This window comes from Macaca nemestrina, chromosome 20 (genome assembly GCF_043159975.1).
Source record: "Macaca nemestrina isolate mMacNem1 chromosome 20, mMacNem.hap1, whole genome shotgun sequence".
NCBI lineage: Eukaryota > Metazoa > Chordata > Mammalia > Primates > Cercopithecidae > Macaca > Macaca nemestrina.
This window is the reverse complement of record NC_092144.1, coordinates 57,581,376-57,604,119: the sequence shown is the minus strand read 5'-3', so window position 1 is coordinate 57,604,119 and position 22,744 is coordinate 57,581,376. Positions and strand designations below refer to the sequence as shown.

The 22,744-nt window shown below is 55.0% G+C and overlaps 1 protein-coding gene across 3 annotated transcripts in view; it reads right to left on the bottom strand.

Annotated features, from left to right (window-relative positions):
* LOC105478607 (DExH-box helicase 34) overlaps nt 1-22,744 on the bottom strand; it is a 38,544-nt gene that overhangs the window by 1,849 nt on the left and 13,951 nt on the right. For all 3 annotated transcript variants that reach the window (XM_011736090.3, XM_011736092.3, XM_011736091.3), the window contains exons 6-14: nt 20,223-20,440; nt 14,355-14,529; nt 7,900-8,093; nt 7,132-7,233; nt 5,076-5,318; nt 4,675-4,848; nt 4,170-4,287; nt 3,530-3,636; nt 728-1,003 (exon numbers count right to left, since the gene is read on the bottom strand). In XM_011736090.3, coding sequence (XP_011734392.2) covers nt 728-1,003; nt 3,530-3,636; nt 4,170-4,287; nt 4,675-4,848; nt 5,076-5,318; nt 7,132-7,233; nt 7,900-8,093; nt 14,355-14,529; nt 20,223-20,440 — 1,607 coding nt within the window. The remainder of the gene's footprint in view (nt 1-727; nt 1,004-3,529; nt 3,637-4,169; nt 4,288-4,674; nt 4,849-5,075; nt 5,319-7,131; nt 7,234-7,899; nt 8,094-14,354; nt 14,530-20,222; nt 20,441-22,744) is intronic.

Genomic DNA, 22,744 nt, shown 5'->3' with positions numbered 1-22,744 from the left:
CAGTTATGGAAGCCAAGTGCCTAAGCCAATCACAACTTGGCTGCAGACACGCATGACCAGGGGTTTGTCTAGAATATCCTGATAACCCACCCCCATCTAAATTGCCTTCCCCAGACCCCTCTTCTGCCCCTGTCACTGGTGGGACCCCATTCAGACCTCGAGTCTAACCTTTGTCTGGCCGCCTCACCCCTCCTCCTCCTAGCATGTCAGCCTTGGTCCCCTCTCCATGGCTCACTGGGTTCCTGCCCCTTTGTCCTCAAGCCCCTCTACTCCAGGAAATCAGCCTGAATTGCACCCTTCTCCTCACCCCACCCACATGAAGTAGAACCAGGAGCAATTTCTGCTCCCCACCTAAGAGTCGGTGGTTGGTTTCAAGTCTGCTCAGTTCGGTTCTTCCCATCCAAAAGCAGACACCTATGGCTTCCCTCTCACACCTTGTCCGTTCTTGACTGTTAGCAAGGGGGGATCAGCCACGCTTGCAGAACGTGCTTAGTAAACAGGGCAGTAGTGGGTAGCATGGCCTCTGGAACCAGGCTCCTGGGATCAAATCCTGGCTCCACCCAGACCAGTGGAGTGACCTTGGGTGAGTGACTGAACCTCTGTGGCCTGAAAACCCCCAAATGTGCCCAGTGGAGTGAATGGGAAGCCAGGCCTTCCGGAGGCTCAAGCCCAGTGGCGGACACCCCCTCTGGCCATAGGCAGGCACGGGCACCCTGGTGGAAGGTACCTTGGATGCCGTGAACTGCAGGAGTTCCTTGCTCAGGGTGGCCACCTCCTTGGGGCTGACTGGCACATCCTGCTCCTCCTCTTCCAGCCGCCGCTGGGCCTGATGCGCCAGCTGCCGGTCCAGGGCACCTTCCCAGCGGGCACGGAGCCGCAGGGAAGCCGCCAGGAGCCGGACAGCACTTTCACTGTCTGCCAGCTGCAGCTCCAGCCAGCCATCGGCCACCAGGCGGGAGCAGTCACCGTTGGTGTCCAAGGACCGGCTAAAAAGCAGGAGGGACTGGAAGAGAGGGAGCAGAAGACAGGGAGTAGGTGTGGGGGCAGGGCGATGTTGGAGACACGCCCTGCCCGGCTGGGCTCCTGCCCACCCACCCGCCCTGTCTATGCGAGGCATCCACCTACCCACCATCTACCCGCTGTACCAGGCACCCCTGCGGGCGCTGAGGATACGGCATGAAGGCAGCCGCTGAGTCAGGGGAGGGCTGGGGTTGCAGGGTGGCGGGGGGCAGATGGGAACGTGCTGGGAGAGAGACAGCTGCATTCTCAGGCAGGGTGGCAGAGGGACAGCAGGCACTCAGACACACATGACATGCAGCGAGAGCCCAGACCCTGAGCACACGCTCCCCTGTAAGGACGGAAGTCAGGGCTGTAATTACCGGTGCTGTGGCTCATTCGATGTTGGAGAAAATTCTCGGGGCTGGGGCCAGGGCAGAGGAAAAGGGCAGGACTGGCCATGCGTGGATGGTTTGGGGGCTGGGGATGGCACAGGAGGGCTCCATATACTGTTCTGCTTGCTTATGTGAATGTGAAGTGTCTCCAACTTCTTTTTGTTATTATTATTTTTATTTATTTATTTGAAATGAGTCTCGCTCTGTCGCCCAGGCTGGAGTGCAGTGGTGCGATCCTGGCTCACTGCAACCCCCACCTTCCAGGTTCAAGGGATTCTCCTGCCTCAGCCTCCCGAGTCGCTGGGATTACAGGCGCCCACCACCACACTCAGCTAATTTTTGTATTTTTAGTAGAGATGGGGTTTCCCCACATTGGCCAGGCTAGTGCCAAACTCCTGGCTTCAACTGATCCACCCACCTCGACCTCCCAAAGTGCTGGGATTAGAGGCATGAGCCACCATGCCTGGCTTATTATTTTTTGAGACAGGGTCTCACTCTGTCACCTAAGCTGGAGTGCAGTGTCAACAATCACAGCTCACTGCAGCCCCGACCTCCCAGGCTCAAGCGATCCTTCTGCCTCAGCCTCCCAAGTAGCTGGGATTACAGGCGCCCACCACCACGCCCAGCTAACTTTTTAAAATTTTTTGTAGAGATAGAGTCTCCCTATGTTGCCTAGGCTGCCCTTTAAACTCCTAGGCTCAAACGATCCTCCCACCTCAGCCTCCCAAAGTGCTGGGATTCTAGGTGTGAGCTGGCCAGATTCTCTCAACAAGCGGTCCAGTGCAGGCAGAGAGCGCAGCGCCTCAGGTAGCAGGTCTGTTCCGCTTCCTGCGGTCCGGCTGGTTGCCAACCCTCTGTCCCTCGGTGCGTGCTGCCCGCTTTCCCGTGCTCACACGAGCGCCCGGCATCACCCTTTTGGTTTACCGTCTGCCTCCACCATCCTGTCTGAGCCCCATGAGGGTGGGGAGTGTGGTCGACGTTGACCACAGCTGCACCCCCGGCCCCCAGAACACTAACAGCGCCTGGCCCACCAGGCGGGCTGGAGGGAGGTGTGGACATGCACAGAGGTGACTGAGCTGAGCTGGCTTTCGTGGTGCTGGTGGCAATCACAGTGTCAACGAAACGCTGAGGCTCTGGGAGCCCACAGGTTCCTCTCTTCCCTCCACGTTCTCTGGGACCCACGCTGGGCGTTGCTGGTAGTGAGCGGGAGGCAGGAGGGGGCAGCGTGACCCGGGAGCTCTGGTTTGGCCACCTGCTCGCTTTGTGACTTAGACAGGTGACGTGTCCCCACCCCTGCCTGAGCTTCAGTCCCCTCTATAAAGGGAGACCTGCAGGGCTGCGTGAGGACTCCAAGGCCAGGCCTTGGATCACGGAGACACTCGAGGAGCACTCGGGGCAGGGCAGCGGCTGCCGTGGGGCCCATGGTTCTGCTGCCAGCGCCCATGCAAGGGCATCCACGATCTGAGTTCGGCCTCAGCCTCCACCCGGGCTGCGCCCTTCTTCTCCCTCCTGGCGGCTGCCAGCCCTCCTGGCTGGGACCCTGTCCCAGCTCTGCTCAGAAGTTCCCAGGGTCCTGTCTCCCTCGCCTCTCTGGCCTCATCTCTGCACACTCCCCCTTGCCGACTGCACACCGGCACGTGTCTGCCTCAGAGCCTCTGCACAGGCCACTCCACTGCCTGGGACATTCTGCCCGAGATCCACACACTCTCCGCCTTGGGTGTCTACTTGGAGACACCAGGTGGCCTTAGCTTATGCCACACCCTGTGTCCACCCTCACCCCCACCCCACTCTCTATTGCCCAGCACCACCTTCCCACAGGTCGCTCAGGGCGTCACTGTGCTACTGCTATCACTGTCCCCTGCCACGGGAGCCTGGGAGGGCGGGGGCTGGCCTTCTTGCCTGGTTCCCTGCTGCGCCCCTGGCACCGCGCCTGGCACCCAGCAGGCACTAGGCAGGTAACTGTTGAGCAACTCCATGAATGAGAGAAAAAGCGGCCACAGCAACGGCCCAAGGCGGACGCCTGCAACCAGCCCAGGTGCCAGGCGGCCCCTCCAAGCCCACGCGGTGCCCCTACCCACCACCCTGGGCAACGCAGCTCTCATATCTGGGCATGGGGGCAGGGTGGGGCAGAGGCCCACCTGGAGGGCAGGGATGCGGACGCAGTTCACCAGGTATGGCTTGTTGGTCTCCAGCAGGGACACGAAGCTGAGGAGCTGGTGTTTGCTGCTCATCTTGTCCTTGTCGTCTGAAAGGTTGAGGAGGACCACTCAGGCCCACCCTGGCCCACCCAGGCCCATCAGAGGCCCGCCTGTGCCACCCGGTCAATGTACACATTGGTAGAAAGAATATGCTCACAGCATGGCTTCGGTGGCCTGGCCAAATCTAAGTGTGACTCCCAGCAGGCAGCCATGTCTGCAGCGAGACACCCTTCCAAGCACACGGGCGCCGGGGGGGCCTCCCCCTGCAGGACCCAGGTGGGAGCTCACAGAGCCCACGGGACAGGCCCCTGACCAGTGTTCACTCCCTGGGCACAGCCACACTGGCTCAGGTTGGCTATCTCCACCATGGGGAGGGCGAGGCCCAGCAGGGGTGAGTCACCCAAGGCTACCCAGGGAGGCCTGGCCCTGGAACCTCCGCTCCTGCGGGCCCCTGTCAATACCAGCCCGGACCGGTGTGGGAAGGATCAGGGGGAGCCCCAGCCAGAGGGGCCCGGGAGTTCACGGTATCCCCGCCCTTCACATCCCGGATGGGGGTTCCTTCCACCTGGGCTCACTGTACCTCGGCTTCCATCGCAGCTGCTGGCCTCTGGCTCCTGTGCATGCAGCACCTCGGGGCTGCCAGCAAAGACGCAGGTGGGGTGCAGCACGGCGCCCTGCTTGGCCTGTGTGTGGAAAATCTGTGGAGGACAGAAAGGAAGCACAGGCCCTCCTATCTGCTCTCCTCTGCCCAGGATGCCTCTCCTCCACCCTCTGGCCCAGGTCCCCTCCTCCAGGAAGCCCTCCTTGACTCCTCCAAATCTGGGGCAGGTGCCCCCTGTGGGCTCCTACAGTGTCCTCAGCTCCCCAAGCCCTGCCCACTCTGAGTTGTCTGGGGACAGGTCTGTCCTCCCACTGGGCTGTGAGCCCCATGGGGACAGAACTAGGGTTGTTTCAGTCACCCCGTGGTCCTCCAACAGCTCCTGGGGGCAGGTGGGCAGGGATGAGGACCTCAGGGCACTCAGGACAGGCACTCAGGGTTCGTGTGTTGGAGGACGAAACATAGGATGGGGCAGAACAGGCCCCACCTGGTCTGAGTCCTTTCGGCTGCTGTTGAAGGCGTCGGGGACAGCCAGCTGCGGGTACAGGCCCCGGCCCAGCACCAGCTTCAGCAGAGCCAGCTGCTCGCGGCTCAGGTCCTGGGCTGAGCTGGCAGCGGCCTGCAGCTGCGCCAGGTCATGCCGGAGCTTGAACTTCACATCCTGGGGGGAACATGGGAAGGCAGAGTCTTAGGGGACCTGAGGAGCTGCTACCATGATCCGCAGACCCCCAGGTGCTGCAGATACCTGGGGCCAAGCACCATCCACAGAAACCCGGCTCCTGAAATGAGGACAGGGCCATGGCCCCTGGGAACCCCCAGGAGAGGTCAAGACCCACCTTGGTAAACCCCACCCACCTACCCCCACACCCCACAGCCCATGGCACCCACCTGGATGTCCACGCCATCGCCAGCCCCTGGGGGGTCTGGGCCAGCCCGGTCCTCCTCGCTGGAGCCGCCATCCTGCTCCTCCTGCAGCCGCAGCACCTTGCGCCTGCGCCCCGCGCCCTCCTCGTGCTGGCGTTTCAGCTGGTGCAGGGCCCGGCGCTCCCGGTGCTGCTGCAGCCGACTGTAGCTGTCCGCCACCTGTGTGGCCTGGGCCCCAGTCATCAGCCCGTGGTCCTCCAACAGCTCCTGGGGGCAGGTGGGCAGGGGTGAGGGCCTCAGAGCAGACTCAGTGGGCTCTGGACTCATATGGAAATGGGGACCCTCCCGGTGGCAGGGCTGCTAGTGCCCAAAGGGGGCTGAATGAGGACAGCCCCTCGCGTGGTGCTGGGCGCGGATCGCTGCTCCAGAGGGAGAGCTGTCCTCACTGTCAGCGGAGGGAACACCAGGGCCAGGGGCAGGAGGAGGCAGGCAGGGGCGCCCAGTGCCTTCTCCAAAAGCTGGCTCCAGGCTCTGGTGACTGCCCCACCTGCCCCTCGGGTCTGGGGCAGGGGACATATACTGGATATCCAGATGCCCCTCAAAGAGCCCTGCTTTCCCACACAGCCCTGGTGGGCGTCCTGCACTAGCGCTTCCGAGTGTAGCCCTGGGGCATCTGGGAACTTGGTGGGAATGCCAAGTCCTGGGCCTCATTCCAGAACGACCAAGTGGAGAGTGGAGGGGGCTGGGCGAGGCTGGGCATCTGGACTCAACAGACCCTCCAGCTGACTGTGACCCATAAAATCGGAGACCCCTGCCCTCCCCATGCCCTCCCCGTGTCCACACCTTGTCAACATTCCTCAAGCGACCTGATTTGGTTGGACCCTCTGTTTCCTGCTGAGCCCTGGCCGATGGAGGACACAGGAGATTGTGTGTGCATGTATGTGTTTGTGTCTGTGTGTTTGCATGTGTGTGTGCAAAGGGCTCACACTTTCCATTAGATTCTCAAAGCATCTGGGGACCAGTGAAGCCTGAACTCTAGCAGCCAGAGACCTCAGGACCGATGCTGAGAGCAGTCAGGGCATCTGTGGTCCCCAACACCAGGACCCCAGAAATTGCACAGGAGGCGTCGGCTGGGTGACTGCCTATTCTGGGCCTCCGCTTGCCCATCTCTAACCAAAGAGAACGGGTTACACCAGGAACTCTTATTCTATCCTCAATCCATGGATACAACCACGGAAAAGGGCCTAACAGCAGGTCTTTCTGCACTCAGATGGAGAACATCCACGGAGTATCCATGAAACAAGCTGAGGAACTGTGTGGGCACAGGAGAAACCCAAATTTTTTTTTTTTTTTTTTTTTTTTTTGCCTAGGCTGGAGTGCAATGGCTCAATCTTGGCTCACCACAACCTCTGCCTCCTGGGTTCAAGCGACTCTCCTGCCTCAGCCTCCCAAGTAGCTGGGATTACAGGCACTCACCACCAAGCCTGGCTGATTTTTGTATTTTTAGCAGAGACGGGGTTTCACCATGTTGTCCAGGATGATCACGAACTCCTGACCTCGTGATCCACCCGCCTCAGCCTCCCAAAGTGCTGGGATTACAGGTGTGAGTCACCACGCCTGCCCGGCAGGTGCTATTTTTATCCTCTCTTTTTTTCTAGGGGAAGCTGAGGCCCAGAGACAAGCAATAACATGCCCGGGGCCACACTGTCAGAAATGGCAGAGCCAGGTTTGTGGCTGGGGTGTCTGGCTCCAGATGTGCCGGCCCCAACCACAACCATAGGCTGCCTCCAGCACCACGCCCATGCAGCCAGCTCAGCATCCCCGGTCGGGAGGGCGAGCTCTTCCCGAGGATGCTGCATGTCCACTGACTCCGTCCACCCCTCCAGGAAGCCCTCCTGGATTTCTGCTCCCTTTGCCCTGCCCGGCTGCCCCAACACCTGGTCACCGGGTGGTGGGGGAGGTAGGTGCAGGGTGGGACTCTGGTCTGACTGCTCTCCGGGAAGGGGAGGCAGTGCCCTAGAGTGTGCTTGCATGCATCTGCCTGGGCGGCGCCAGCCTTACCCCTCCTCCTGAGCCTCACCTTGAACTGGCGCCGAAGGTTGGCCATCTCGTACAGCCGATGCTCCTCTATGCCCCGGCGGCGGCACCACTTGCGAGAGTTTCTGCTTCGTTCAGATTTTACCTGAGGGGAGGAGCAGATGCCAGGGTGTCAGGGCCCAGCCAGCTCAGGGAGGGAGGGGCTGACCCAGCACCCAGAACCCCAACACAAGCATCCCTCAGGGACACCTGCTCTGCTGCTTCCAGGTCTCAGCCCCAGTGCCCCCTCCTATGGGAAGCCCTCCCAGACTACCCACACACTGGGTTTGACAGCCCTCTGGGCTCTCCCAGCCCCTTGGACTCCCCATTCCAGCCCTCTCTGGGTTGTCACTGTCACATCAGTGGTCTGTCTCCCTGCACTGGGCTGTGAGCCCCGGGAGGGCAGGGCCAGGGTAGTTTTGGCACTGATGGATCCTCAGCACTACGGTACAGGGCCAGCATTAGGGTGGGGACTCAGGGGACATATACTGGATATCCAGATGCCCCCCCCCCAAGGAGCCTGGACTTTCTCCAGATGGCACAGGTTTTCATCAGTGCTCCAGAAATCCGGGCTCCTCTGTGCCCCGGGCCTGGGCACATGCTGTCTCGAGCCGAGGCCATGGATGGTGGAGACGTGGCCCTCCCCAGGCAGGCCCAGTCGGTGGAGGGCTCAGTGGTCCTCCCAGGGTAGGACATGAGGAGGAGCCACAACCACAGAAGGCCTTGGCCCTGAGCAGGGTGACAGACAGAGGGGCCCCACCACCAGCCTCACCTGCACCCAGGCGTTGAAGACGTTGAAGAGTGTGAAGGGGTCACCCTGGTCGCTCTCCAGCGGCCGCCGTGCTGCCGCGCACTCTGGGCTGCTCTGGGCGCTGCGGGTGAAGGGCGACTGGACGCTGAGCGCAGCCGCGATGGTGAGCACAGGCTCCACCAGGCTGAACATGGAGCCCAGGATCAGCATCTTCCCTGGAGCGGAGACACGGGGCTGAGGCTCCTGGGTGCCAGGACAGGCGCAGCCCTCACCCCTCGGGGCCCCGGCCCGCCCTTCCGCCTGCCCTCCTGCTCCCACCCCCTCCATCTTGCCCACTATTGGCCTCGTGACCCAGATGGACAGATTCAAACCCACGCGCTGTGCTTTCTGCTCATGAGGCCGTGGGCAAGGGCCTCGGTTTCCCCATCTGTAGGTTGGAGATGGCCAGTGCCTGCCTCCTCGGACACACAGGAGACACTGTCTAAGCGCCGGCTACTCCTGTCACCAAGTTCCCCGCTCTGCTATTTACAACCCACCCCCCAGCACTCTGACGCTTCCCTGGCTTGGTCTTTGCTCTAGGAGCTCATTTGGACCCATTGTGGTGGACGTCTCTCCTCCGCGCTAGAGTGTGACCTGTGAGTGAGTCCCCCTCTGCCCCGGCACAGGCACGCACTGCCTCCGGTGCCTATCACAGGATGAAGCTGCTTCTGCTACCTTTGTTTAAGTCAAGGTGGAGGTGGAAGAGGAAGAGGGGACAGAAGGCAGGGGAGAGATGGAGAAAGATGAGGCAGGGGCTGGGAGAGGCAGGGAAAGGGGAAGAGGGGCAGAGGGGAGGCCACGGAGAGGAAAAGTGGCAGGAACCATCTCCCAGGGTGGCCGAAGAGCTGGTGACCACTGTCTCCATCTGTGAGTGCTCCACAGCGGACATCTAGACATCCCCTGGTTCTGGGTGCCCAAGCTGATGCTGGACTTCCGGGGACTCCCTTGCCCTCCTGTCCTGTGGCTAGTGGTCTGTGTCATGTGTCTGACCCGCCCCCACTCTTTCCCTTTGCTGACTTTCCGCAGTGCCTGTCACAAAACTGGACTCAAGCAGATCACCTGAGGTCAGGAATTTGAGAGCAGCCTGGCCACCGTGGTGAAAACCCGTCTCTACTAAAAATACAAAAATTATCCAGGCATGGTAGTGGGTGCCTGTAATCCCAGCTACTTGGGAGGCTGAGGCAGGAGAAGTGCTTGAACCCAGGAGGTGGAGGACACAGTGAGTAGAGATCGCACCACTGCACTCCAGCCTGGGTGACAGAGTAAAACTCCATCTCAAAAAAAAAAAAAAAAAAAAGGCCAGGTGTGGTGGCTCACACCTGTAATCTCAGCACTTTGGGAGGCCGAGGTGGGTGGATCACCTGAGGTCAGGAGTTCGCGACCAGCCTGGCAAACCTGGTGAAACTCTGGCTCTACTAAAAAATACAACAATTAGCTGGGTGTGGTGGCGGGCACCTGTAATCCCAGCCACTTGGGAGGCTGAGGCAAGAGAATCACTTGAACCCTGGAGGCGGAGGTTGCAGTGAGCTGAGATCGTGCCATTACACTCTAGCCTGAGTGACAGAGCAAGACTCCATCTCAAAAACCAACCAACCAAACAACAACAAAAAAGCTGGCCTCATAAATCAAAGGTGACCCTAAAGTAGGGCTCGGGGCTGTACTGTGCAGGCCCCTGTCTTATTCCAGGATGCCCCAGCTCTGTCACCAGGGACAAGTGGCCCCACCTCGCCGTGCCGCTGCTTCCCCATCTGTAAATGGGGGAACAACAGCATCGGCCTCTCCTCAGGCTGCCAAGAGGCTGGTGTGTTTCACCCAGTGAAGCATTCAGAACTCCACCCGGCACAGAGGACGCCCAGCACAGGGTCATCCGTGCCTCTTGGTTCCCACTGTGACCCTGAGCAGCAGTTCTCTGAGCCTTGTTTTCCCCACAGGGAAAGTGGGGGCACCTGCCCCCAGCCCTCAGGGAGATAATGTGTGTGAGGCACTTAGCATCACCTCCGATCAAAGCCAGGCTTCCCCCAGGCTCTCAGGAGCCTCCTGGGCCCAGCCTCAGTTTCTCTATCTGCACACTGGGGACGATCAGAGGCCCTGCCCTCAGCAGGTAAGGATGAAATAATGGAAAGTCCACAGAGCCTTTCCGAACTGGCACACAGCAAGCACTCACAGAACATTCTTCTGCTTCTCAGCTCAGATTCTCTCTGCTCTAGCCCTGTTTCCTTCCAAAACAAAAATGAAGCCAGGCACAGTGGCTCACGCCTGTAATCCCAGCACTTAGGAAGGCCGAGGCTGGCTGATCACTTGAGGTCAGGAGTTCAAGACCAGCCTGGCCAACGTGGTGAAACACCGTTTCTACTAAAAATACAAAAATTAACTGGGTGTGGTGGCACATGCCTGTAATCCCAGCTACTCAGGAGGCTGAGGTGGGAGGATCACTTGAACCCGGGAGGTGGAGGTTGCAGTGAGCCAAGATCACGCCACTGCACTCCAACCTGGAGGGCAGAGTGAGACTCCATCTCAAAACAAATAAATAAATAAAAATAAATCAAACAAAAATGAACCATCTTCTCAGCCCGGGCAGCCCTCCGAGTCCAGCAGATCCAGCCTTCTGCCCACAATGAAGCCCGCTGTGCTGCAAGGATGGGGGACTTTAATGGTGTTAACACACACAGGGGTGGTCCCGCCATGGTGGGCCGCAGGCTGCTGGAAATAGAAAGTCTTGAGTCAGGAAAATCGGGCAAGATGAACAAGCCTCAGTCAGTGAACTCCCCAGGAGGGGTGAGCATGACTCAGGAATGACGGAGAGGAAGAGTTTTGACATCCTTGAGCCCGCAAGAGAGGGGCGCAGGGCAGAGCTGGGGACACGCTGTGCAGAGGAGAGAGGTGGGAGGGGTCTGAGCTGTGGAAAAGCCAGGACTTCTTTCTGTGTTTGGGGGATCTTGGGTACCCCACCTGCCTGTGCCTCCCAAGGGAGGCCCTGTGATTACCCCAAGTGCCGGGGAATTCAAGCGAGGCAGCCTGTCTTTCCTGTCACTCGCGCCGGGGCACTTTGTGTCACATTCTCTGAAACAGCCTTGCAAGCCAGACACCACAGGCCACCCCCAGCCTCTAGCGGTGGCATCTGCAGCGTCAGCTGAGTGCCTTGAGACACTGATGGCACGCCACAGGATGGCCACAAGAGCGACAGGGTCAGAGGGTCTGCTGGCCCTAAATCCCTCAAGATTAACGCCCTATTCCCGATGACACATAGCATGGGGACAAGGAGCACCACATCTGCTTGTGACTGGCTACTGAAGACCTGAGATCAGGAGGGCCCGGAACTGAAAATGGTCTCCATCTACCTCTGTGGACCCGGCCTTTCTAGATCCTCACAGAACCGCCAGGTCAGCTGATGAATTTTCTGGCCACCTTCAGTCACATAGAACCCAGTGCCACTTAAACACTTCCCATCTAATTCAAAGCTCCTCACCTGACCCAGGGCCAGAGGGACAGCTGTTCCCTCCCCTCCTTCAGGCCTCTGCCCAGGTGTCACCATTCAGTGAGGCCTCCCAGGACAGCCGCATAACACTGCTCCCAGCCCCCACTGTGCCCACCGCGCCCTGCATCCACCTGAGCGGGAACCGGCGGCTGACATTCCGTGTTTCACTCATTTATCTGCCCCTGTCCATCTCCTCCATTACATGTGAACTCCGTGAGGGCAGGAGTTTTGTTTTATTCACTGTCATATCTCTGGCATCTAGAACTGTAGCCATGTGTGGCCAGAGGCGGCCATATTGGACAGTGCAGATGTAGCGTGAGGGCGTTCAGGCAGCGGGAACAGCCAGTGCGGTAGCCCTGTGGGGGGCACATGCCTGCTGCTACGAGAACAGTGAGGAGCCCGGTGTGGCTGCAATGGAGTGAGAGGGAGAAGGCGCAGCAGGTGCTCAAAAATTATTTAATGAATGGGCCAGGCGCTGTGACTCAAGCCTATAATCCCAGCACTTTGAGAGGCCGAGGTGGGGCAGATCACTTGAAGTCAGGAGTTCAAGGCCAGCCTGGCCAACATGGTAAAACCTTGTCTCTACTGAAAAAACAAATATTGCCCAGGCACGGTGGCTCACGCCTGTAATCCCAGCACTTTGGGAGGCTGAGGTGGGCAGATCACTTGAGGTCAGGAGTTCGAGACCAGCCTGGCCAACAGGATGAAAGCCCATCTCTACTAAAAGCACAAAAATTAGCCAGGCATGGTGGTGTGAGCTGGTAATCTTAGTTACTCAGGAAGCTGAGGCAGGAGAATCGCTTGAACCCAGGAGGTGGCAGTGAGCTGAGATCACACCACTGCACTCCAGCCTAGGCAACAGAGCAAAAACTGTCTCAAAACAAAACAAAACAAAAATTAGCCAGGTATGGTGGCAGGCACCTACAGTCGCAGCTACTCGGGAGACTGGGGCAGGAGAATTGCTTGAATCTAGGAGGCGGAGGCTGCAATGAGCTGGGATCGCACCACTGCACTCCAGCCTGGGCGACAGAGCGAGACACTGTCTCAAAGAAAAAAAAAAAATTATATATATATATTTAATGGGCCAGGCATGGTGGCTCAAGCCTGTAATCACAGCACTTTGGGAGGCCAAGGCGGACAGATCACCTGAGGTCAGGAGTTCGAGACCAGCCTGACCAACATAGAGAAACCCCATCTCTACTAAAAATACAAAATTAGCCAGGTGTGGTGGCGCATGCCTGTAATCCCAGCTACTTGGGAGGCTGAGGCAGAAGAATTGCTTGAACTCAAGAGGCGGAGGTTGCGGTGAGCCGGGATGGCACCATTGCACTCCAGCTTGGGTAACAAGAGTAAAACTCAGTCTCAAAAAAAGAAAAAAAAAAGTATTTAATGAATGAATGGGACTGTTGGTTAATATCTCCCGCCTTCTCCCTCTCAGTCCATTGCAGCCACACCGGGCTCCTCACTGTTCTCGTAGCAGCAGGCATGTGCCCCCCACAGGGCTTCCGCACTGGCTGTTCCCACTGCCTGAACGCCCTCATGCTACATCTGCACTGTCCAATATGGCCGCCTCTGGCCACACATGGCTACTAAGCAGTTGAACATGGCTGGTCCAAGCCAAGATTTCCAAGACTCTGTATGGTAAAAAATAACATAACATCTTGCAAAAAATGTTTATATTGATTATGTTAAAATTATATTTTAGGTATATTAAGTTAAATCACCAGCCTGGCTAAATACGGTGAAACCCTGTCTCTACTAAAAAATACAAAAAACTAGCCGGGCGAGGTGGCGGGCGCCTGTAGTCCCAGCTACTCGGGAGGCTGAGGCAGGAGAATGGCATAGACCCGGGAGGCGGAGCTTGCAGTGAGCTGAGATGCGGCCACTGCACTCCAGCCTGGGCGACAGAGCGAGACTCCGTCTCAAAAAAAAAAAAAAAAAAAAAAGGTTAAATCAGCTATTTTATCAAAATGAATCTTACCTGTTTCTTTTTGCTTTTTTTTTTGTTTGTTTTTTTGAGATGGAGTCTTGCTCCGTTGCCCAGGCTGGATTACAATGGCATGGTCTCGGCTCACTGCAACCTCTGCCTCCCAGGTTCAAGCGATTCTCCTGCCTCAGCCTCCCAAGTGGCTGCGATTACAGGCTCACGCCACCACACCCGGCTAATTTTTGTATTTTTAGTAGAGACAGGGTTTCACCATGTTGGCCAGGCTGGTCTCAAACTGCTGACCTCGTGATGCACCCACCTCAGCCTCCCAAAGTACTGGGATTACAGGCGTGAGCCACTGTGCCCAGCCTGTTTTTGCTTTTTTAATGTAGCTACTGGGAAGTTTTAAATTACATACAGGGCTCACATTCTATTTTTATATTTCTTTTCTTTTTTTTTTGTAGAAACCAGGGTTTTGCTATTTTGCCCAAGCTGGTCTCAAACTCCTAGGCTTAAGCAATCCACCTGTCTCAGCCTCCCAAAGTGCTGGGATTACAGGTGTGGGCCACTGTGCCGGCCATGTTTCTCTGCTTCTGCTGGCAAGCATGTTCTAGTATTTGCATGCTCCTAGCCCTCATCTCCGTTTCTCTGCACAGATGTTACCTTCCCCGTGAGGTCTGCCTTATACCTGAGGCCTGTATTAGAAACTGCAACTCCCCATTCCCCAACCCCGTTGTTTCTTCTCTCCAGAACACTATGCACCATCTGATCTACTATACCTTTTCCTTATTGTCCTAACTTATTGCTGGTTTTCTTCACCAAAATGTCAGCTCCCTGAGGCTAGAGATTTGTGTCTGTTCTGTCCACTGCTATATGCCCAGCACCTAGAACAGTGCCTGGCCCAGTGAAGAGTGAATAAATGAACTGGACCCAGAGAAGAAACAGACAGACTTGCCCCCAGGACACTCAGAGAGTTAGCTGTGCCCACACACGCTCCTGGTGCTCTGCGTGATCACGAAGGGGGTGGGTACTCACCAATCACAACGTCCACAGGCAGCTGGGCCAGCAGGGACCCAATGGGTGTGAGGGCCTCTGAGCTGTCCAGGGCCCCCTGGTCCCGGAGGTAGAGGATGGCGGTCTCCAGGCTGGCTGGTGGTGGGGGCTCGATGAAGGGGAAGGTTCGGGGGTCCCCCACGCTCATGCTCTTCATCTAGAATGAGAAGAAAAACCCCTAAGATTGGGAAACACAAGAGCCACTGTGCAGCACAGAGGGGCTCAGGGATCACAAACTCATGACATTTTAAAATTCCCAGTTCGGCGGGCGCAGTGGCTCACGCCTGTAATCCCAACACTTTGGGAGGCCAAGACGAGTGGATCACTTGTGGTCAGGAGTTCGAGACCATCCTGGCCAACATGGTGAAACCCTGTCTCTACTAAAAATACAAAAATTAGTGGTGTTGTGCGCCTGTAATCTCAGCTACTCGGGAGGCTGAGGCAGGAGAATCGCTTGAACCCAGGAGATGGAGATTGCAAGTCTAAGCCGAGATCGGGCCTCTGCACTGCACTCTAGCCTGGCAACACATCAAGACTTCATCTCAAATTCCCAGTGTCAGCCAGGCACAGTGGCTCACGCCTGCAATCCCAGCACTTTAGGAGGCCACGGCAGGTGGATCACTTGAGGTCAGGAGTTTGAGACCACCCTGGCCAACATGGTGAAACCCTGTCTCTACTAAAAATACAAAAATTAGTTGGGTGTGATGGCGGGCGCCTGTAATCTCAACTACTTGGGAGGCTGAGGCAGAAGAATTGCTTGAACCTGGAGGGCGGAGGTTGCAGTGAGCCGAGATTTCACTACTGCACTCCAGCCTGGGCCACAGAGTGAGATTCCATCTCAAAAATAACATAACATAACATAACATAACATAACATAACATAACATAACATAACATTCCCAATGTCAAGATCCATTGTACAGAGGCAGGCAAGGAGGGCTGCTGTCTCTGTGTCTGTCTCCCTAGCACATCTTCCCCCAGACCCTGACCATGGACGAGAGGCACATGACCTGAGCTGGACCAATCAGAATCCTTCCCCGAGACTGCAGCCAGGAAGAGCATTCCCAGCATCCTCTCTGGTTGTGGCCAGGATGGAAGCCTATCTTATTAACCCAGAACTGCTGTGACTTTTGACTTTGTCCATTGTTTGGAAATGGGCCCATCTACAGCAGATGGAGAAATTCTTGGATTGTTTCTAAGTTAGACATACCGTCTCACGAATGCACAAAATGGTAAGATCCCCCTTTCTGCCTACAATTGTTTCAGTTGTATTTCTCTCACTTGCAACCAAAAGAATCCCAATTAATGCAGTGGCCCAGGCAGGCAGCAGGTGGTGGGAGAATTAAGTGACAGCATATGTTCACCCCGGAGCCTGGCGTGACATACGTAAGCAAACAGCACCTCTCTGGTGACTGGAAGGAGGAGAGGCTAGCAAGGCGGTTCATGTGATGGCCAGAGAGTGAGAAGGAAGCCCAGAGAGCCTGTTTGCCTGGCTTTGATCCGAGGGCACTAGAAGTTCTGGCGTCCACCTGCAAGCAGCTGCTGCTCCTTCCTCCCTGCTGACCAAGCCTTGATGTTGTCTAGGAGCTCACCCAATACTCATTTAAAAACCTTTATAGGCCAGGCGTGGTGGCTCATGCCTGTAATCCCAACACTTTGGAAGGCCAAGGCAGGCAGGTCATCTGAGGTCAGAAGTTCAAGACCAGCCTGGCCAACATGGTAAAACTCCCTCTCTACTAAAAATATAAAAATTAGCTGGGCCTGGTGGCACCCATCTGTGGTCTCAACTACTCGGGAGGCCGAAACAGGAGAACCACTTGAGCCTGGGAGGTGGAGGTTGCAGTGAGCTGAGATCACACCACTGTACTCCAGCCTGGGTGACAGAATGAGACTCAGTCTCAAAAATAAATAAATAAATAAACTTTACATTAGCAGCTCTAATTTAAAGAGGCAGGGGGCAGGGCATGGGTTTTTTTTAATTCTGCAGGTGTTTCTAGTATGCAGCTAGGGCTGAGACACTGCTCTGATCAACTCAGGCAATGCCACAACCCTAGACAATTGCTGGGCATAGGGTGAACATATGTGACCTGCTTCTGCTGACAAGAGAGGATGAGAGACTGGCCAGAGGCTTCTAGAAAATGTTCCCGTGGTCTCAAAAATTAGACCCACAGAGAAGGGCAGTTCCTTGCTTCTGCCTCTGGATGGTAAAGGAGGAGGTGACACCCACTGTGCCTGGGGCCAGTGGCCACTCACGAAGCAGGCTCTGATGCCTGGTGGCCTGGGATGGAGCCCTGACTCTACTACTTGCCAGCTGTGTGACCTGGGGCAATATTTTCTCTCTCTGTGCATCCCTCTTCTGGTCGAAAAATTAAGATAAGACAACCTGCCCCATGGACTTTGTTTTTTTATGAGACAGGGTCTTGCTCTATCACTCAGGCTGGAGTGCAGTGATGCAATCAAGGCTCACTGCAGCCTCGACCTCCTGGGCTCAAGCGATCCTCCTGCCTCAGCCTGCTGTGTGGGACCACAGGTGTGTGCCACCGCACTGGGCTAATTTTTAAATTTTTTGTAGAGTCAGGGCCTCACCGTGTTGCCTAGGCTGGTCTCGACCTCCTGGCCTCAAGCAATCCTCCTGCCTCAGCCTCCCAAAGTGCTGGGATAACAGGCATGAGCCACTCATTGTTGCTGCGGGAAGTCAGGGACCCCGAACGGAGAGACTGGCTGAAGCCGCGGCAGAAGAACATAAATTGTGAAGGTTTCATGGATATTTATTAGTTCCCCAAATTAATACTTTTATAATTTCTTACGCCTGTCTTTACTGTAATCTCTGAACATAAATTGTGAAGATTTCATGGACACTTATCACTTCCCCAATGAATATCCTTGTAATTTCCTATGCCTGTCTTTACTTACTCTCCTAATCCCGTCATCTTCTTTGTAAGCCGAGGAGGATGAATGTCACCTCAGGATCCTGTGATGATTGTGTCAACTGCACAGATTGTTTGTAGAGCATGTGTATTTGAACAATATGAAATCTGGGCATCTTTAAAAAAGAACAGGGTAACAGCGATGTTCAGGGAACAAGAGAGGTAACTGAACTGGCCGCAGGTGAGCCGGATGGAACAGAGCTATATTTCTCCTCTTTCAAAAGCAAATAGGAGAAATATTGCTGAATTCTTTTTCTCAGCAAGGAACATCCCTGAGAAAGAGAATGCGCCCTGAAGGTAGGCTTATAGACGGCCCCTTTTAAGGCGTGCAGTCTTTTATGGTCAAGCCCAAGGGATGAAATAAGCCCCGGTTTCCTGTAGTGCTCCCAGGCTTATTAGGTGGAGGAAAATTCCCGCCTAATAAATTTTGGTCAGACAGGTTGTCTGCTCTCAAACCCTGTTTCCTGATAAGATGTTATCAATGACAATGCGTGCCCAAAACTTCATTAGCAATTTTAATTTTGCCCCATCCTGTGGTCCTGTGATGTCACCCTGCCTCCATTTGCCTTGTGATATTTTATTACCTTGTGAAGTATGTGATCTCTGTGACCCACACCCTATTCGTGCACTCCCGCCCCTTTTGAAAATCGCTAATACAAACTTGCTGGTTTTACAGCTCGGGGAACATCACGGATCCTGCTGACATGTGATGTCTCCCCCGGACACCCAGCTTTAAATTTCTCTCTCTTGTGCTCTTTCCCTTTACTTCTCAACCCAGCCGAGACACTTAGGAAATAGAAAAGAACCCACATTAAACATCAGGAGCGGGTTCTCCTGATAATTGTGCCTGGCAGCACCAGTATTTTTTTTTTTTTTTTTTTTTTTTTGAGACGGAGTCTCGCTTTGTCACCCAGGCTGGAGTGCAGTGGCCGGATCTCAGCTCACTGCAAGCTCCGCCTCCCGGGTTTACACCATTCTCCGGCCTCAGCCTCCCGAGTAGCTGGGGCTACAGGCGCCTGCCACCTCGCCCGGCTAGTTTTTTGTATTTCTTAATAGAGACGGGGTTTCACCGTGTTAGCCAGGATGGTCTCGATCTCCTGACCTCGTGATCCGCCCGTCTCGGCCTCCCAAAGTGCTGGGATTACAGGCTTGAGCCACCGCGCCCGGCCTATTTTTTTTTTTTAAATATGAAATCAAACAGAATAGAAAATAGTGTGCACCTCCTGCAGGAAGGCCACTGGTTTGTGCTACACCTGCACGTGAGCCTGTGGTAGACACCATCAGCTGCTCCCAACTTTCCTTTTCCTTTCGTTCCTGAGCACAAGGACTACACTTCCCAGCCTCCTTCATGGTTGGGCGTGGCCACAAGACTGAGGATAGACAGGGAGTGGTGAGGGCAAGGCAAGTGCGCCATTTGCAGGCTCGACCCACAAACCCTCCTGTACTCACTTCCCACGCCCTTGACCCTTTGGCTGGCTGGACACACATGCAGGAAAAGCCCCTGGGGAAATGATAGAGCCACAAGAGGGAAGGAGCCTGGGTCCATGAATAAAGAAAATTGCCTGCCAAGCTGGAAACCACTATTCCACTGTTGGCCATTCGTGACCGTGTGTATTTGTCATGGCAGTCTAACCTATGCTAAATTAACAAACGAGGTACAAATCATGACATAAAATGTATTGAGAAACCCTGGTTTTAAAAGCCCTTTCCTGCTAGGTTTCCTGTTACAGCTGAAAGCATTCTGATTGAGTCACTGGTTCTTCCTTTGACCCTATAGAAAATTTTTTTTTTTTTTTTGAGATGGAGTCTTGTTCTATTGCCCAGGCTGGAGTGCAGTGGCGCGATCTCGGCTCACCGCAACTTCCACCTTCTGGGTTCAAGCAATTCTTCTCCCTCAGCCTCCCAAGTAGCCAGGATTACAGGTGCGCACCACCACACCCGGCTAATTTTTTGTATTTTTAGTAGAGACTGGTTTCACCATGTTGGTCATGCTTGTCTCAAACTCCTGACATCAAGTGATCCACCTGCCTTGGCCTCCCAAAGTGCTGGGATTACAGGTGTGAGCCACCATGCCCAGTTGACCCTGTGGATTTAAGGAACAACTCTCCCCTCAACAAGGGTTTTGACATTCCCCTCAGTGGCTTGGCTAGCCCTATCCTTCCTGGCCCTGACACTCTGGAATTGGTCCTGTGTAAATGCTTCCTGGCTGGCCAGGCACAATGGCTCACACCTATAATCCCACTACTTTAGAAGGACAAGGTGGGAAGATCACTTGAGCTCAGGAGTATGAGACCAGCCTGGGCAACATAGCAAGACCTGATCTCTACTAAAAATTTAAAAAGTTAGGCTGAGCACAGTGGCTGACGCCTAGAATCCCAGCACTTTGGGAGGCCAAGGCAGGTGGATCACGAGGTCAGGAGAGTGAGACCATCCTGGCTAACACGGTGAAACCCTGTCTCTACTGAAAAAAAAAAAAAAAAAAATTAGCTGGGCATGGTGGCGCGTGCCTGTAGTCCCAGCCACTTGGGAGGCTGAGGCAGAAGAATCACTTGAACCTGTGAGGCAGAGGTTGCAGTGAGCCAAGATCGCGCCACTGCACTCCAGCCTGGGCGACAGAGGAAGACTCCGTCTCCAAAATAAATAAATAAATAAATAAATAAAATTTTAAAAGTTAGCCAGGCATGGTGGTATGTGCCTATGGTCCCAGCTACTTAGGACGTGGAGGTAGGAGAATCATTTGAGCCTGTAAGATGGAGGCTGCAGTGAGCCGTGATCACACCACTGCGCTCTAGCCTGAGTGACAGAGCGAGACCCTATCTCAAAATAAAATAAAATAAAATAAATAAAATAAAATTTAAAAGGCCTCCCAGGTTCCTCCCTGTGCCAGCAGTCAGCATATAGTCCCGTTTCTGCCCGTGCCTCACCTGCAGCACCAACGAGTCCAGGGCCACCCTCCGAATTTCCGGGACTGGGTAGGGGGCGAAGGCATCATAGTCCGATTCGGCATAGAGGCGGAAGCAGACGCCGGGACCCGTGCGGCCTGCCCGGCCCTTCCGCTGCTCCGCACTGGCCTGACTGATCCAGAACTCCTGCAACCGCTGCAGCTTGGCCTGCGGGTCGTAGCTCATCTCCTTCACCTTCCCTGGATGGGAGCAATGAGGAAAGGCAGTCTGTGTGTGGCAGCCACGTGCGGCCGGCCACTCGCCAACACCCTCACTCCTTTATTCTGTTAATGATGACCGAGGGCTTATTCCGAGTCCAACTCTGACATTTTATTTATTCTTTCATTTCCTCACTTACACATCTTTTTTTTTTTTTTTTTTTTTTTTTGAGACAGGATCTCATTGTCTCCCAGACTGGAGTGCAGCGGTTCAATTACAGCTCACTGCAGCCTCAACCTCCCAGGCTCAAGTGATGATCCTCCTAGCTCAGCCTCCCGAATAGCTGGGACTAAAGGGGCACGCCACCATGCCCAGCTAATTTTTTGTAGAGATGGGGTTTCACAGGCTGATCTCACACTCCTGGGCTCAAGCAATCTGCCTCCCTTAGACTCCCACAGTGATGGGGTTACAGGCATGGGCCACCGCACCCAGCCTTTCACTCACACATCTTTTCTTTTTTTTTTTTTTTTTTTGTTGAGATGGAGTCTCCCTGTGTCGCCCAGACTGGAGTACAGTGGCCGGATCTCAGCTCACTGCAAGCTCCGCCTCCCGGGTTCACGCCATTCTCTTGCCTCAGCCTCCCGAGTAGCTGGGACTACAGGCGTCCGCCACCTCGCCCGGCTAGTTTTTTGTATTTTTTAGTAGAGACGGGGTTTCACCGTGTTAGCCAGGATGGTCTCGATCTCCTGACCTTGTGATCCGCCCGTCTCGGCCTCCCAAAGTGCTGGGATTACAGGCTTGAGCCACCGCGCCCGACCCACTCACACATCTTTTCATTTATTTTCCCAAGCCTTTGTTTCTTCAGAGGTTCATTTATCCAATCAATACTTATTAAGCACCTACTATGTACCAGGCACTGCAGTAGGCACTAGGGGAAGAGCAATGAGCTAAACAAAGGCCCTAGTTTCACAGGACTGAACAGAGCACTGTATTTCCTCCAGTAGCAGAACAACCTTTTTTCACATTTCTTTTTTTTTTTGAGACGGAGTTTTGCTCTTATTGCCCAAGCTGGAGTGCAATGGCGCAATCTCGCTCACTCCGCCTCCCAAGTTCAAGTGATTCTCCTGCCTCAGCCTCCCAAGTAGCTGGGATTACAGGAACCCACCACCACGCCCAGGTCATTTTTGTATTTTTAGTAGAGACGGGGTTTCACCATGTTGGCCAGGCTGGTCTCGAACTCCTGACTTCAGGTGATCCACCTGCCTCGGCCTCCCAAAGTGCTGGGATTACAGGCATGAGCCACCGCACCTGGCAGGCACTACTTTTTAAATTTCTCTCTCTCTCTTTTTTCAAAACAGGGTCTCGCTCTGTTGCCCAGGCTTGAGTGCAGTGGCACAGTCACGGCTCACTGCAGCCTCGACTTCCTGGGCTCAGGTGATTCTCCCACATCAGTTTCCTGAGCAGCTGGGACTACAAGCATGCACCACTAAGTCTGGCTAATTTTTGTATTTTTAGTAGAGACGGGGTTTCACCATGTTGGCCAGGTTGGTCTCAAACTCCTAACCTCAAGTGATCTGCCTGCCTTGGCCTCCCAAAGTGCTGAGATTTATAGGCGTGAGCCACTGCGCCCAGCCTAAAATGTCTTAATGGCACATGAAATTATGAACCATTTTACCATCAATGGCATCCCAGAGTCAATACGACCAGGTAGCTGCTAACACTTATTGAGTGATGGCTCTGTGCCAGGCACTAAGGCACCCAAGGGTGTTAAGTCATTTAATCCTCATAACCTGAGGGAGGGCATGTCACTGTCATTTTACAGATAAGCCAACCGATGCATGAAGTGTCAGTGACATGAACCCAGCCACTCACCCAGCACTGAACCCGGCCGGGCAGGCTCCAGTGTCTCCAAACATGATGCTATGCTGACCTTCCAGCGAACATTCAGGTCAGGAAGACAGAAAGTAAACAAACACAGCAGCACATATAAAACAGAATGCTGGACCAGGCGCAGTGGTTCACGCCTGTAATCCCAGCACTTTGGGAGGCCGAGGCAGGCAAATCACTTGAGGTCAAGAGATCGAGACCAGCCTGGCCAACATGGTGAAACCCTGTCTCTACTAAAAATACAAAAATTAGCCAGGCGTGGTGATGCACGCCCGTAAACCCAGCTACTTGGGAGGCTGAAGCAGGAGAATCACTTGAACTTGGGAGGCAGAGATTGCAATGAGCCAAGATCGCATCACTGCACTCCGGTCTGGCAACAGAGCGAGACTCCATCTCAAGAAAAAACAAAAACAAATTGAATGCCAACCCCCCTCATATGAGAAGCAACACTGGATGGA